The sequence below is a fragment of the Macaca mulatta genome, chromosome 19 (genome assembly GCF_049350105.2).
Source record: "Macaca mulatta isolate MMU2019108-1 chromosome 19, T2T-MMU8v2.0, whole genome shotgun sequence".
Classification (NCBI taxonomy): domain Eukaryota; kingdom Metazoa; phylum Chordata; class Mammalia; order Primates; family Cercopithecidae; genus Macaca; species Macaca mulatta.
In genome coordinates, this window is record NC_133424.1 from 64,993,037 (window position 1) to 65,010,468 (window position 17,432).

The window sequence follows — 17,432 nt, forward strand, 5'->3', positions numbered from 1 at the left end:
TCAGAAAGAAAGAAGTCAAATTTTATTTGTTCGTTGATGACATGACATTCTGTGAAGAAAATCACGAAGAGTCAATCAAAATGCAACTGGAACTAATAAACACATTCAGTGTATTTGCAGAATAGAACAACAGCACCAAAAATTAGCTGAATTTCCATACATTAACAATAAATAATTTTTTTTTTTTTTTTTTGAGACGGAGTCTCACGCTGTTGCCCAGGCTGGAGTGCAGTGGCGCAATCTCGGCTCACTGCAAGCTCCGCCTCCCGGGTTCCCGCCATTCTCCTGCCTCAGCCTCCTGAGTAGCTGGGACTACAGGCGCCCGCCACCGCGCCCGGCTAATTTTTTGTATTTTTTTAGTAGAGACAGGGTTTCACTGTGGTCTCGATCTCCTGACCTTGTGATCCGCCCGCCTCGGCCTCCCAAAGTGCTGGGATTACAGGCTTGAGCCACCGCGCCCGGCCTAACAATAAATAATTTTAAAAGAAAATTAGAAACCACTTCCATTTGCTAAAGAACTTAAACTAAGAAACATTTAGAAATAAGCATTAAAAGGTGAGGTTTGTACCTTGAAATCTACAAACATTGATCAAAATGATTAAAAACATGTATAAATAGATATAAACCCCATACTGATTGGAAAAATTAATATTGCTCAATGATTATATAACTGAATGTGATTTAGATTCCGTACAATACTCATAGAAATCCCTATAACTTTTTGTTAAAGAAACAAAAAACAGGCCAGGCAGAGTGGCTCACACCTGTAATCTCAGCACTTTGGGAGGTGGAGTCAGGTGGATCATAAAGTCAGAATATGGATACTATTCTGGCTAATACGGTAAAACCCAGTCTCTACTAAAAATACAAAAAATTACCCAAGTATGGTGGCACACAACTGTAGTGCCAGCTACTAGGGAGACTGAGGCAGGAAAATCGCTTGAACCTAGGAGGAGGGGGTTGCAGTGAGCCGAGATCATGCCACTAAACTCCAACATGGGCGACAGAGCAAGACTCCATCTCAAAAAGAAAAAAAGAAAAAGAAAATACAGTTTGGGAAAAGTGGCTCCTGTCTGTTGGCCAGGGTGTTCTCAAACTCCTGACCTCGAGTGACCTACCTGTCTTTGCCTCTCAAAGTGCTGAGATTACAAGCATGGGCCATGGCCCCCAGCACAATCCTCTTAACATAAACAGTTTAATGGTAACTAATGCTTGAACTCAATGTTAAGTCAACTCAAACTCAGGTCAAGGCTGATTTGACTCTAATGTCAATTAATGCTTGATGGTTTGTTATACTCATTACATTAGAAACAACTGTCTCTAAAAGGAATTGCCTGATGTTCTGCAAGGAGTGACCTCAGACTGAAGACCTTGCCACACTGATGACATTTATAAGATTTCTGTCCAGTATGGATTTTCTGATGCCTAATGAGGTGTGAACGTGAAGTAAAGGTTTTGCCACAATCATCAAACTTGCGAGCTTTCTCTCCTGTATGAATTATCCTGTTTTGCGTAGGATGAAACTTGACTGAAGACCCTGCCACAATCATGACATTTGTAAGGTTTCACTCCAGCATGAGTTCACCAATGAAATGCAAGGCATGAACGATGTCTGAAAAATTTGCCACACTTATGACACTTTTAAGATCTCTCTTCATTGTGGATTCTCCAATGACTTGCAATGATTGTAGCATTACTGAAAACTTTGTGACAATCATTACATTAGTCAAGTTTCCCTGTCCCATGGATTGCTTGATGGTAAGTGTTGACTGCCCACTAAAGGCTTTGCCACACTCATTGCACTTGTAAAGTTTCTCTCCAGTGTGAATTCTAGTATTGTCAGGTGTGAATCATTCCCGAAAGCCTTGTCACAAACCTTATATTTGCATGTTTTTTCTCCAGTATGAATTCTCCTACGTATTTGAAGCTGGATTTGCGACTGAACTTTGTCACATTGTTCACGTTTGTAAGATTTCTCTGCAGTATGAAATCTGTGATGACTTGCAAGGTGTGATTATTGATTAAAAACCATGCCACATTCATTAGACTTGTAAGGTTTCTCTCCAGTGTGAATTACAAGGTGTGAATTTTGACCCAAGGTCTTGCCACACTCATTACACTTCTAAGGTTTCTCTCCAGTGTGAATTCTAGTATGTTTTGCCAGGTATGAATTATATGCAAAAACCTTGTCACAAATTTTATATCTGTATGGTTTCTCTTCAGTGTGAATCTTCTTATGTTTTTCAAGGTTTGACTTATGACTGAACACGTTGTCACATTCCTCCCATTTGTAAGGTTTCTCTGCGGTATGATGTCTATGATGACGTGCAAGGGTTGCTTTTTCATTAAAAACCTTGAAACATTCATTACACTTGTAAGGTTTCTCTCCAGTATGAATGGCCCTGTGATTTACAAGGGTTGAATGGTGATGGAAGGTGTTGACACACTCATTAGACTATTCAGATTTCTCTGCACTATGAAGTCTATGATGGTATACAAGGGATGACATCTGACTGAAGGTCTTGCCACACTCATTACACTTGTAAGGTTTCTCTCCAGTATGAAGCCTACGATGGATTATAAGGGATGATGTCTGACGGAAGGTCTTGCCACACTCATTACATTTGTAAGGTTTCTCTCCAGTGTGAACTCTCTGATGTTGTGCCAGGTGTGAATCCCTCTGGAAAGCCTTGCCACAAACCTTACATTTGTATGGTTTCTCTCCAGTATGAATCCTCCTATGTCTTTCCAGGTTTGATTTGCGACTGAAAACTTTGTCACATTCTTCACATTTGTAAGGTTTCTCTCCACTATGAATCCTCCTATGTCTTTCAAGGTGTGATCTGCGACTGAAAACTTTGTCACACTCTTCACATTTGTAAGGTTTCTCTCCAGTATGAAGTCTACGATGGCGTGCAAGGGTAGATAGTCGATTAAAAACCTTGCCACATTCATTACATGTGTAAGGTTTCTCTCCAGTGTGAAGTATAGTATGCTTTGCCAGATATGAATTATACACGAAAGCCTCATCACAAACCTTACATTTGTATGGTTTCTCTCCAGTATGAATCCTCTTGTGTCTTTCAAGGTGTGATTTGCGACTGAAAACTTTGTCACATTCTTCACATTCATAAGGTTTCTCTCCGGTATGAAGTGCTTTGTGGATGAAGAGGGATGAATTGTGACCAAAGGTCTTGCCACACTCATTACACTTGTAAGGTTTCTCACCAGTGTGACATCTACGATGGCATGCAAGGTATCGCTTCTGATTAAAGACCTTCCCACATACATCACATTTACATTGTTTCTCTTCTAAGTGAATTATCTGGTGTTTTTTTAAGAGTGAGCTACAATTAAAGGATTTGAAACTCTCGATACATTCGAAAGATTTTTCTCTCATGTGTCCTTCCCATTTTTGTGTGAGTAATGAAGAATGGAGGTAATTATTTCCATACTTACTAGAAATAAGGGTTTTAGGCCTATCAGAAATTCTTTGGGCTGTTGAAACTGAGGAAGCATTGTTGATAGATTTCTCAACTTGATTACCAATTTTCCCTTCAGGCTGAAATACGTGCAGTTCAGACAGATGCGAATGAAAGCTTGATCCAAGCTGATCTTTAATATGCTTGTTTCCAGCATGCCTTTGATCATGTCGGTCTGTATTACCAGTCAACTCTTTGATTTTTGTCAGGGGTGCTGCATGACCATTTGTTTCATCTTCTTTCCACTGAAAGTCAAAGTCATGAATGTCTTTCCCAATTTCATGGAGGCAAAATTCTCCAGTGTGATGACTTGCTTGTCTTTGCAATGTCCCGGTGAGGATCACTTCTGTATTGCCTTGCCCTGTTGATGACAATGTCTTCAACATGCATTTGGAAGAGATATCTACAAAATTTAAACACCAATAGGTTTCCAGTTAAGTACGGATGGTATATAATACTGAAATGTGTAAATATCATAGAAAAAACAATACTTATTTTCAACTTCCCAAATATGAGCTTCAAAGTTTAGGAACACAAAAGGAGTAAGATTCTTTAATAAACAAGGACGATTACATGTCCTTCAAATCATTTCTACGGAAGCCTATTCCCAATATTATGACAAAACACTGACAGGACACAAACATGTGTAAGTCTAAAGTAAGGAGTGTTTTTCCACGGTGACCCTACAGTGTATCACACTTATCACTGCCACATCGGAGAAAAATGTATATCCTTCATATTTACAGCATATTTAGTGTATACAAATAAATGCTAAAGAACCACACAATATACTATATTGGTAAATAATCCACCTCAGGCTACTGTAAGAATAACCAAAATTAGTGGAAATTCTGTATTGTCAAATAACCATAGCACTGACAAGATAAGATTACAAAAATTAGCCAGGTGTGGTGGCCAGCGCCTGTACTCCCAGCTACTCCAGAGGCTGAGTCACAAGAATTGCATTAAGCTAAAAGGCCAAGGTTGCAGTTAGCTAACACTGCACCACTCCACTCCAGCCTGGGTGATAAAATGAGACTCCATCTCAAAAAAAAGGCATGGCATGGTGGCTCGCGACTGTAATCCCAGTACTTCCGGAGGCCGAGGCAAATGGATCACCTCAGGTCAGGATTTCAACCAGCCTGGCCAATGTGGCAAAACTCTGTCTCTACTAAACATACAAAAAGTAACCAGGCGTGGTCACGGGCACCTGTAGTCCCAGCTACTTGGGAGGCTGAGGCAGGATAATCGCTAGAACTTGGGTGGCAAAGATTATGGTGATTTGAGATCGTGGCACTTTACCCTGGGTGACAGAGTGAGACTCCATCTCAAAAAAAAAAAAAGAAAGAAAATGTTAATACCATATTTTTCTGAATAACTGTTACAAAAGTTATTAACTGGAATAGGCATATAGTGACTTTAATTTTTTTTTTTTTTTTTTGAGACGGAGTCTCGCTCTGCCGCCCAGGCTGGAGTGCAGTGGCCGGATCTCAGCTCACTGCAGGCTCCGCCTCCCGGGTTCATGCAATTCTCCTGCCTCAGCCTCCCCAGTAGCTGGGACTACAGGCGCCCGCCACCTCGCCCGGCTAGTTTTTTGTATTTTTTAGTAGAGACGGGGTTTCACCGTGTCAGCCAGGATGGTCTCGATCTCCTGACCTCGTGATCCGCCCGCCTCGGCCTCCCAAAGTGCTGGGATTACAGGCTTGAGCCACCGCGCCCGGCCGACTTTAATTTTTAATTTTTGGTATTTTTGTTTTTTTGAGATAGAGTCTGGCTCTGTCACCCAGGCTGGAGTGCAATGGCATGATCTTGGCTCACTGCAACCTCTGCCTCCTAGGCTCATGCAAGTTTCTTGTTTTAGGTCCTGAGCACCTGGGATTACAGGCATGTGCCACTATGCCCGGCTAATTTTTGTATTTTTAGTAGAAATCAGGTTTCACCATGTTGGCCAGGCTAGTCTCGAACTCCTGACCTCAGGTGATCCACACGACTCGGCCTCCCAAAGTCCTGGGATTACAGGTGTGAGCCCCTGCACCCTGTGGCACTTTGTGACATTAATGGGGGAGTGTGTCAGTTATATTGCATACCACATACTGAAAATTCACATGTGAAGTCATAAAAATCAATTAATCAAATATTGCAACCCAGGATAAAACAAGCAAGAAAAAAATAAGTAGATTTATACAGACTGAAGAATTCTAAACAATTCCCTCTTAAGAAAAAAGCCAAAACTTGTACTTACCACCAGTACACAATGTAAGACCTGAAATACATGTTAAGATCACTACCTTCTGATATATGAGGTCAAGAAAACACACAGCATTATCAGGAACAAGAATTGGCTAACGTCCGGGTGCAGTGTCACATGCCTGTAATCCCAGCATTTTGGTCGCCTGAGGTGGGTGAATCATGAGTTCAGGAGTTCAAGACCAGCCTGGACAACATGGCGACACACCATCTCTACTAAAACTACAAAAAAATCAGCTGGGCATGGCGGAAGACGCCTGTAATCCCAGCTACTTGGGAATCTGAGGCAGGAAACATTTGAACCCAGGAGGCGTAGGTTGCAGTGAGGCAAGATCACGCCCCTGCACTCCAGCCTCAGTGACAGAATGAGACTTTGTCTCAAAAAAATAAAATAAGGCCGGGCGCGGTGGCTCACGCCTGTAATCCCAGCACTTTGGGAGGCCGAGGCAGGCGGATCACAAGGTCAGGAGATCGAGACCACGGTGAAACCCCGTCTCTACTAAAAAATACAAAAAATTAGCCGGGCGCGGTTGTGGGCGCCTGTAGTCCCAGCTACTCGGGAGGCTGAGGCAGGAGAATGGCGTGAACCCGGGAGGCGGAGCTTGCAGTGAGCCGAGATCGCGCCACTGCACTCCAGCCTGGGCGACAGAGCGAGACTCTGTCTCAAAAATAAATAAATAAATAAAATAAAATAAAATAAGATAAATAACTACTTCTCAAATAAGCTTCGGTAGATTTAGTATTCTCTAATAGGATGTTCCTGCAGATGCAGACCTTGAGAGGATCTAGTCATGGGTGTTGACTACTCGTGAATAGGACCAGCGCATTTATAAAAAGACAGTAAAGAGCTCGCTTCCTGTTCCTCTTTCCACCATGTCAGGACACGGCAGGAAGATGGCTGGGCTAAACCATGAAGAAGGCTCTCACTAGGAAACAATGTGGCTGGCACCTCACTCTTGGATTTCCCACTTTGCAAATTCATGAGAAATAAATGTCTGTGTCTGAAGCCTCCCAGTTTAAGCTATTTCCTTTTTTGTTTGTTTTTGAGATGGAGTCACGCTCTATCACCCAGGCTGGAGTGTACTGGCAGGATTATCCTACCTCAAGTGATTCTCCCTCCTCAGTCCAGAGTCTCACTGTGTCGCCAAGTCTGGAGTTCAGTGGCATGATCTTGGTTCACTGCAACCTCCACCTCCCGGGTTCAAGGGATTCTCCTGCCTCAACCTCCCAATTAGCTGGGATCATGGGTGTACGCCACCATGCACAGCTAATTTTTGTATTTTTAGTAGAGACGGGGTTTCACCATGTTGGCCAGGCTTGCCTCAAACTCCTGACAAGTGATCAACGTGTCGCAGCCTCCCGAAGTGCTGGGATTAGAGGGGTGAGCCACCATGGCCGGCCAGTCTAATCTATTTCTGACAGGACAGTGAAATGACAGACACAGGAAAAAGAGCATCTCATCATTAACATCATCGAAAGCTGACAAATCTTATTAAACTAAGGAAGTTGAGAGTCTGTACTGTAAAACTTGCAATACTTGAAGCCATCTACTAGCACTAACATGTTTTAAAAACCTTGAGACAGGCCAGGTGCGGTGGCTCGTGCGAGTAATCCCAGCATTTTGGGAGGCTGAGGCGGGAGGATCACCAGGCCAGGAGATTGAGGCCATCCTGGCTGACAAGCTGAAACTCCGACTCTACTAAAAAAAATACCAAAAAATTAGCCCGGCGTGTTAGCACTCACCTGTAGTCCCAGCTACTTGGAAGGCTGAGGCAGGAGAATTGCTTGAACCTGGGAAGTGGAGGTTGCAGTGAGCCTAGATCACACCACTGCACTTTAGCCTGGGTGACAGACTGAAACTCTGTCTCAGAGAGAAAAAAAAAAGAGAAATGAAAGAAGGCTAAAGAGTAACTCCAACCCACAAGCATATAAAAAGTTCTCCAGACTGGGTGTCGTGGCTCATGACTGTAATCCCAGCACTTTGGGAGGTTGAAGTGGGCGGATCACCAGCTCAGGAGATCGAGACCATCCCGGCCAACCAACATGGTAAAACCCCATCTCTACTAAAAATATAAAAATTAGCTGGGTATAGTGGTGCACGCCTATAGTCGCAGCTACTCAGGAGGCTGAGGATGAAGAATTGCTTGAACCTGGATGGTGGAGGTTACAGTGAGTCAAGATCACACCACTGTACTCCAGCCAGGGTGATAGAGTGAGACTCCATCTCAAAAAATTAAATAAATAAATAAAGCTATCCAGTGAAGGTAAATTAAAAAAACAGATAGTCCAGGCGTGGTCTTTCATTCCTGTAATCCCAGCACTTTGGGAGGACGAGCCAGGCGAATCACCTGAGGTCGGGAGTTCGAGATCAGCCTGGCCAACAAGGAGAAACCCTGTCTCTACTAAAAATACAAAATTAGATGAGTGTGGTGGTGCATGCCTCTAATCCCAGCTACTTGGAGGCTGAGGCAGGAGAATCGGTTGTACCCAAGAGGCAGAGGTTGCGGTGAGCTGAGATCACAGCATTGTACTTCAGCCTGGGTGACAACAACAAAACTCTGTCTCATAAATACATAATTAATAAAAGGACAGACACAGAAACTGGCATACGTATACCTTTTCTTCATAAATAAACGTTTTTTCATATTTTTTAAAATAAAAGGCATGAAAAACACTGTACATATATGTTAATGGAAATGCAACACACACAGAAATAATTCTGACATAAATAAAAAAACTTCTAGTGGAGTAGTTTTTGCAGGTTATGGATTTTTTTTTTTCTGTCTCCCAGGCTGGAGTGTAATGGCATGATATCAGCTCACCGCAACTTCCGCCTTCCAGATTCAAGCGACTCTCCTGGCTCAGCCTCCTGAGTAGCTGGGATTACAGCCACCCACCACCGCACCTGGCTAATTTTTGTAATTTTAGTAGAGACAAAGTTTCGACATGTTAGCCAGGCTGGTTTTGAACTCCTGACCTCAGGTGTTCTGCCCACCTTGGCCTCCCAAAGTACTGGGATTATAGGCGTGAGCCACTGCATATGTCCAGGTTATGGAAATTTTAAGTTTCATTATTATGCTGTAACTTTAAGATGTTTAACATACCTGCAACAATAACCTCTGCCCAAATATCTATACAACGCACTTCACTTCTGCATACTGAAAGGAATGGACACTGGTTGTTACATGTTTACTAAGAACTAAAGGACAAAACTATTTAAAATGATAACAATGGTTAGGCATGGCAGCTCATGCCTATAATCCCAGTGCTTTGGGAATCCCAGGTAAGTGGATCACTTGAGATCAGGAGTTTGAGACCAGCCTGACCAACATGGTGAATCCCCATCTCTACTAAAAACACAAAAATTAGCTGGGCATGGTGGTGCGCACCTGCAGTTCCAGCTACTCAGGAACCTGGGGAACGAGAATCCTTTGAGCCCGGGAGGCGAAGGCTGCAGTTAGCCATGATCGTACCACTGCACTGTAGCCTGGGCGACAGAGTGAGACTCTGTCATAAAAAAAAGGAAAGAAAAGAAAGAAAGTAAGAGCAGAGAGATAAGCAGGCACAAAGAAAGTGTGGAGAAAAGAGAGATCAGCTTGTTACTGTGTCTATGTAGAAAAGGAAGACATAAGAAACTCCATTTTAATCTATATTAAGAAAAACTGTTTTGCTTTGAGATGCTGTTAACCTGTAACTTTAGCCCCAACCCTGTGCTCACAGAAACATGTGCTGCATTGAATCCAGGTTTAAGGGATTTAGGGCTGTGCAGGATGTGCCTTGTTAACAATATGTTTGCAGGCAGTATGCCTGGTAAAAGTCACCGCCATTCTCCAGTCTTGCCAGGGACACAATGCACTGCGGAAAGCCCAAGAGACCTCTGCCCAAAAAAGCCTGGGTATTGTCCAAAGTTTCCCCCTGCTGAGACAGCCTGAGACATGGCCTCATGGGAATGGAAAGACCTTACATCCCCCAGCCCGACACCTGTAAAGGGTCTGTGCTGAGGAGGAGGAGTGAAAGAGGGAGGCCTCTTTGCAGTTGAGATAAGAAGAAGGCTTCTGTCCCTGGGAATGGAATGTCTCAGTGTAAAGCAGACCATTCCCATTCATTCTATTCTGAGAAAGGAGAAAAGCATGGCTGGAGGCAAGATATGCTGGCAGAAATACTGCTCTGTTACTCTTTGCTACATTGAGATGTTTGTGTAAAGTGAAACATAAATCTAGCATACGTGCACATCCAGGCAAACTACCTTTCCTTGAACTTATTCATGATACAGATTCCTTTGCTCACATGTTTCCCTGATGACCTTCTCCCTAAATGTCGCCCTGCTACACTCCCCTCACTAAGATAGTAAAAATAATGGTCAATAAATACTGAGGGAACTCAGAGACCGGTGCCGGGGCAGGTCCTCACATGCTGAGTGTGCCGGTCCCCTGGGCCCACTGTTCTTTGTCTATACTTTGTTTCTGTGTCTTATTTCTTTATTTCTTTACTCAGTCTCTTGTCCCACCTGACGAGAAATACCCACAGGTGTGAAGGGGCAGGCCCCCTTCAGAAAGATGTCCATTCAGGGATGTCAGGACTTAAACTTTCCTTTTCCCACAGAATTCTCCCACTTGCAGAGTTTCCCCACACACTAGTGGAAGGTGGAGCTTCCACTCTGCCCATCTGAGCTCTTACCTGCCTTTACACCTGTAATACATTCCCACCCAGCTGGATTTTTTTTGCTATTTTCACTTCACTCTCCACGGTCCAGGGCTCTTTCCCTTGCTCCAACATGGAGACAGCAGGTCAGAAAGAGACTCCTGCTTATAAAAAGAAAGGACCATGACGTGCTGGAGCTTTTCTAGAGTCCCAGCCATATGTTTCTTTTTTTGTTTGTTTGTTTTTTGTTTTTTTTTTGAGACGGAGTCTCGCTCTGTCACCCAGGCTGGAGTGCAGTGGCCAGATCTCAGCTCACTGCAAGCTCCGCCTCCCGGGTTCCCGCCATTCTCCTGCCTCAGCCTCCCGAGTAGCTGGGACTACAGGCGCCCGCCACCTCGCCCGGCTAGTTTTTTTTTGTATTTTTTAGTAGAGACGGGGTTTCACTGTGTTAGCCAGGATGGTCTCGATCTCCTGACCTCGTGATCCGCCCGTCTCGGCCTCCCAAAGTGCTGGGATTACAGGCTTGAGCCACCGCGCCCGGCCTCATATGTTTCAATAGGAAAGAAGACATTACAGATGGATCTAAGAAAATATTTCACAAATTCCTCCACTGACTGCCTCCTTCTGAATGCTGAGGGAGCATTGTAATATGTAATACGTGGACATCGAGCTCTCTTCCAAGAACTACTGAATTGAAAGCACAGGAGAAGCAAACAGGGAACTGGATATCTTTAAAGTCGGCCATAAGATTTTGTTTTTGTCTTTTGAAACACAGTCTTGCTCTGTCACCGGGCTGGAGTGCAGTGGTGTGTTCTCGGCTCACTGCAACCTTGGCCTCCTGGGTTCAGTTGATTCTCTTTCCTCAGCCTTTCCAGGAGCTGGGATTACAGGTGTGCACCACAACATCTGGCTAATTTTTGTATTTTTAGTAGAGATTGGGTTTCTCCAAGTTGGTCAGGCTGGTCTCAAACTCCTCACCCGTAGTGATCCACATGCCTTGGCCTCCCAAGGTGCTGGGATGACAGGTGTGAGCCACAACGACCAGGCTGTGATAAGGTTTTATGCCTACTTTAGTTCTGGAAGCCCCACTGAGCTATCATGAAGAATGCAGAACATCTAAACAAAGGGGACAGTGAAAGTCCAGATGCTACATCATGAAGCTTTTCATTTCAAAATCAATATCTCTTCCATTTTAGTCAAGGAACGATGGGGCTCCCAAGAGGCAACAAGAGAAAATGCAAAGACACACAAGGGCACATCCCCAGGAGGAAAGGTATCCTCACCCAGGGAGACCAGGTTCCTATAATTCTCCAGCATCACGTCTCTGTATAAACTCCTCTGAGCAGGGTCCAGGCATTTCCACTCGTCCTGAGAGAATTCTATGGCCACGTCCCTGAATGTCAACAGACCCTGCAACAAAAACACATTTTAAGCAAATGGCTATGGGAGGAGTTCTCATCTTTACAGAAAATGAGAAGAGGAGAGAGGGGAAAGCAGGGATTTAATTGTAGAGAATGTTCTGACAAATCCGAGTGAGGGATTTCTCACCACATGACGTCTCCCCAGATGTGTTTTATTACACTTTTTGAGTATAATCAAGACACACTTTCAGTATAAATTTCTTATGTTTGTGAAAAATACAAGAAATAAATAAGAAATCAATGTTGGGTTCCTGTTATAAAAATGTTTGGAACTTTTATTGACACACCAGGTGACATTCATTATCTAGATGAGAGAGAGCACAACTGATGTCTTTTTTTTTTTTTTTTTGGGATGGAGTCTCACTCTGTCGCCCAGACTGGAGTGCAGTGGCACCATCTCGGCTCACTGCAAACTCCGCCTCCCGGGTTCACACCATTGTCCTGCCTCAGCCTCCCGAGTAGCTGGGACTACAGGCGTCCGCCACCAGGCCCGGCTAATTTTTTGTATTTTTAGTAGAGACAGGGTTTCACCATGTTAGCCAGGATGATCTCGATCTCCTGACCTCGTGATCCGCCAGCCTTGGCCTCCCAAAGTGCTGGGATTACAGGCGTGAGCCACCATCCCCGGCCCGACTGATGTCTTAAAAGATGACAATGTCCACAGTAAAAGATAGGCTGGTGACACATGCCTGTAATCCCAGCTACGCAGGAGGCTGAGGCAGGAGAATCGCTTGATCCAGGGAGGCAGAGGTTGCAATGATCCCAGATTGCATCACTGCACTCCAGCCCGGGCAACAGAAACTCCATCTCAAAAAAATAAAATTAAAAACAAAACAAAACAAAACAAAATTAGGTGGGCGTGGCGGGAGGCACCTGTGGTCCCAGCTACTTGGAAGGCTAAGGAGGGAGGATGGCTTGACTCTGAGGGTGGAGGTTGCAGTGAGCTACGATCCCACCAGGAAACCCACTCCTGGGCAACAAAGCGAGACCCCATCTCAAAATAAAATAAAGTACATGAAAACAAAATTACTCAAAGTATAAAAATCAATCGTGTATATATATATGTTCACAAAATAATAAAACCTACAGAGACTCACAAAAAACTGGATGTTAATACAAAAGGTTATCATTTGTCCCAGATTTTCAAAATATAAAAGATTTTCAAAATATATACATATGTGTGTATACATGTATTTGTATGTATATGTGTGTGCATGCTTGTGGGAATGTGTATGTACATATATAAAGTTTTTAAAAATATGAAAAGTAGGCCGGGCGCGGTGGCTCAAGCCTGTAATCCCAGCACTTTGGGAGGCCGAGGCGGGCGGATCACAAGGTCAGGAGATCGAGACCACAGTGAAACCCCGTCTCTACTAAAAATACAAAAAATTAGCCGGGCGCGGTGGCGGGCGCCTGTAGTCCCAGCTACTCAGGAGGCTGAGGCAGGAGAATGGCGGGAACCCGGGAGGCGGAGCTTGCAGTGAGCCGAGATCGCGCCACTGCACTCCAGCCTGGGCAACAGCGTGAGACTCCGTCTCAAAAAAAAAAAAAAAAATATGAAAAGTAGCAAGTTGTGTTTAACTGAAGAGGAATCTCATCTTGCTGGAAAAGGACACTTTGGCAGTTGCGGGCAGGGGGGAATCTTGTCAGATCTAAGAAAACAGGAAATGCCCCATCCTAAAAAAAGCAATCACCCTCTCAACTGCCTGACCTGGAGGAATGTTCAGATATGTGTAGGAATGCAGGCGTGCGCAGAAGGAACCACTATGGCACTCTTTACACAGGGAAAAATCTCAAAGGACCCACATGTTGTCATTCAGTCCATTTCCAATGCAGATGGCAAACAGCAAGCTAGCCATGTTTACTAACATGACAACATGTAAATTCACAACCAGCAGGATCAAATATCAAAGTAAAATATTTACTAAAACACAAAGAAGAAAACAACAGACACCGGGGTCTACTTGAGGGTAGAGACCAGGAGGAAGGAGAGGAGCAGAAAAAATAACTATTATGGGCCAGGCGCAGTGGCTCACACCTGTAATTCCAGCACTTTAAGAGGTTGAGGCAGGTGAATAACGAGGTCAGGAGTTCAAGACCAGCCTGGCCAAGATAATGGAAACCCCTTCTCTATTAAAAATACAAAAAATAGCCAGACATGGTGTTGGCTGCCTATCTCAGCTACTCAAGAGGCTGATGCAGGAAAGTGCTTGAATCCAGGAGGCAGAAGTTGCAGTGAGCTGAGATCACGCCACTTCACTGCAGCCTAAACGACAGAGTGAGACTCTGTCTCAAAAAAAAAAAAAGAAAAAGGAAAGAACTTTAAGTTACTACAGAATTTTTTCTAAAGCCTCATAACGATGCACAAATACGTCTGTATGAGACTTGCTCTGACACCTGACACAGAGCTGACATTAGTGGCTCCCCAGTGAGGTTGGAAGGAGGGTGAAGGACATGACAGGGAAAGGAGATGCCCTATGGCCAAGGGTCTAAGCTGCAGCTTTTCTTGGAGTTTTACCACTAAACAAATATATAGATCATGTGATGTTTAAATATATAACAATATATATTTAACAATAATTGGTGGGACTGGGCATGGTGGCTCGTGTCTGTAATCCCAGCATGCTGTGAGGCTGAAGCAGGCAGATCACCTGAGGTCAGGAATTCAAGACCAGCATGGCCAAAATGGTGAAACACCGCCTCTTCTAAAAACATGAAAAAATTAGCCGCGGGGGATGGCACGTGACTATAATCCCAGCTACTTGAAAGGCTAAAACAGGAGAATCACTGGAACTTGGGAGGCAGAGGTTGCAGTGATCTGAAATTGCACTACTGCACTCCAGCCTGGGCAATCGAGAATTTGTCTCAAAAAGAAAAAAAAAAAAAAAAGCTGGATGAGGTGGCTCACGCCTGTAATTTCAACACTTTGGGAGACTGAGGTGGGCAGATCACGAGGTTATGAAATGGAAACCATCCTGGCTAAAAAGGTGAAACCCCATCGCTACTGAAAATAAAAAATTATCCAGGCATGGTGGCACTCGCCTGTAGTCCCAGCTACTCAGGAGTCTGAGGCAGGAGAATCACTTGAACCAGGAGGGCAGAGGTTGCAGTAAGCTGACATCACACACTGCACTCCAGCCTGGGCTGCAGAGCAAGATTCCGCTCAAAAAATTAAAATTAAAATTAACCAGGCATGGGGGCACCTGCGGTCCCAGCCACCTGAGAGGCAGAGGTTGAGGGATGGCTTGAGCCTGAGGGTGGAGGTTGCAGTGAGCTAAGATCATGCCACTGCACTCCAGCCTGGGCAACAGACCGAGACCTTGTCTCAAAATAAAATAAATATATGAAAACAGCATTACTCAAAGTATGAAAATATGTATGTCCAAAACAATAATAAAACCTACATAGACTCACAAGAAATTAGATATTAATAAAAAGGGTTGTAATTTTCCCCAGATTTTCAAAATATATATGTATGTATGTATGTATATATGTATATGTATAGATGTACGTGTATTTATGTGTGTGTATATATATTTATAAAAGTTTTAAAAATATAAAAGTAGCAAGATTTGTTTAACTGAAGAGGAATCTCGTCTTGGCAGTGGGAGGAAGGAGAGGAGCAGAGAAAATAACTACTGGGGCCGGGCACAGTGGCTCACACCTGTAATCCCAGCACTTTGGGAGGCTTAGGCGGGTGGATCACCTGAGGACAGGAGTTCAAGACCAGCCTGGCCAAGATGGCGAAACCCCGTCTCTACTAAAAATACAAAAAAATTAGCTGGGCATGGTGGCAGGTGCCTGCAATCTCAGCTATTCAGAAGGCTGAGGCAGAGAATTGCCTGAACCCAAGAGGTGGAGGTTGTAGTGAGCCGAGATCACACCACTGCACTTCAGCCTGGGTGACAGAGTGAGACTCCATCTCAAAAAATAAAATTAAATTAAATTAAAATAAAATAAAATAAAAATAACTATTGGGTACTGGGCTTGATACTGGAGTGATGAAATAATTGGTACAACAAAACCCGATGATGTGAGTTTACCCCTGTAACAAGCCTTCACATGTAGCCCCAAGCATAAAGTGAAAAAATAAAATAAAATTTTTTAAAAATTTACAACAGAATTATTTTTTCTTTCTTTCTTTTTTTTTTTTTTTGAGACGGAGTCTTGCTCTGTCACCCAGGCTGGAGCTCAGTGGCAAGATCTTGGCTCACTACAAGCTCCACCTCCCAGCTTCACGCCATTCTCCAGCCTCAGCCTCCCAAGTAGCTGGGACTACACGTGCCCACCAACACGCCCGGCTAATTTTTGTATTTTTTAGTAGAGACAGGGTTTCATCATATTAGCCAGGATGGTCCCAATCTCCTGACCTCATGATCCGCTGGCCTCAGCCTCCCAAAGTGCTGGGATTACAGGTGTGAGCCACCACGCCTGGCCCAGAATTTTTTTTTAAATCTCATAATGATGCAGAAATACACGTGTATGAGACTTGCTCTGACACCTAACACAGAACTGACGGTAGCGGCTCCCCAGTGAGGTTGGAAGGAGGATGAGGGATGTGACAAGGAAAGGAGATGCCTTATGGCCAAGGGCCTAAGCTGCAGCTTTGCTTGGAGACTTACCACAAAACAAATATATACATCATGTGATGTTTAAACATAACCATTTATATGTAATAATCACTGGTGGAGCTGGGCACGGTGGCTTGTGCCTGTAATCCCAGTGCTCTCGGGGGCTGAGACAGGCAGAGCACCTGAGGTTAGGAGTTGGAAGACAGCCTGGCCAGCATGGTAAAAAGCCGTTTCCACTAAAAGTACAAAACAATTAACCAGGCGTGGTGGCGCATGCCTATAATCCCAGCTACTAGGTGGGCTGACACAGGAGAATCGCTTCAACCTGGGAGGCAGACGTTGCAGTAAGTTGAGATCATGCCACTGCACTCCAGCCTGGGCAACAAAGCAAGACTTCATTTCAGAATATAATAGGCCGGGCGCGGTGGCTCACGCCTGTAATCCCAGCACTTTGGGAGGCCGAGGGGGGCGGATCAAGAGGTCAGGAGATCGAGACCATCCTGGCTAACACGGTGAAACCCGGTCTCTACTAAAAATGCAAAAAATTAGCCGGGTGAGGTGGCGGGCGCCTGTAGTCCCAGCTATTCGGGAGGCTGAGGCAGGAGAATGGCGTGAACCCGGGAGGCGGAGCTTGCAGTGAGCTGAGATCGCGCCATTGCACTCCAGCCTGGGCCACAGAGCGAGACTCCGTCTCAAAAAAAAAAAAAAAAAAAAAAAAGAATATAATAATAATAGGTGGAATGAGAATATGGCTTTATCCTCTAGGATAAAAAAGAAGTACTACTGGCCGGGCGCGGTGGCTCAAGCCTGTAATCCCAGCACTTTGGGAGGCCGAGACGGGTGGATCACGAGGTCAGGAGATCGAGACCATCTTGGATAACACGGTGAAACCCCGTCTCTACTAAAAATACAAAAAACTAGCCGGGCGAGGTGGCGGGCGCCTGTAGTCCCAGCTACTCGGGAGGCTGAGGCCGGAGAATGGCGTGAATCCGGGAGGCGGAGCTTGCAGTGAGCTGAGATCCGGCCACTGCACTCCAGCCTGGGCTACAGAGCGAGACTCCGTCTCAAAA

The 17,432-nt window shown here is 44.5% G+C and overlaps 1 protein-coding gene and 1 pseudogene across 4 annotated transcripts in view; both read right to left on the reverse strand.

The window, feature by feature from the left end:
* Window positions 1-2,043, reverse strand: LOC114674071 (uncharacterized; annotated as a pseudogene). Its single transcript, XR_013410244.1, has 2 exons — window positions 1,946-2,043; window positions 1-1,830 (listed from the first exon to the last, which is right to left on the reverse strand). The product of XR_013410244.1 is annotated as an uncharacterized LOC114674071 (transcript).
* LOC720017 (zinc finger protein 525) overlaps window positions 1-17,432 on the reverse strand; it is a 21,886-nt gene continuing 4,454 nt past the window's right edge. For 2 of the 3 annotated variants that reach the window (XM_028839415.2, XM_077981620.1), the window contains 3 exons: window positions 11,654-11,780; window positions 7,473-7,590; window positions 3,413-3,885 (listed from right to left, as the gene is read on the reverse strand). In XM_028839415.2, coding sequence (XP_028695248.2) covers window positions 3,762-3,885; window positions 7,473-7,590; window positions 11,654-11,780 — 369 coding nt within the window. In that variant the 3' untranslated portion in view covers window positions 3,413-3,761. Of the gene's footprint in view, window positions 2,302-2,475; window positions 2,961-3,044; window positions 3,886-7,472; window positions 7,591-11,653; window positions 11,781-17,432 lie in introns of those variants that run through there. The other variant, XM_077981619.1, reaches the window with a different exon arrangement.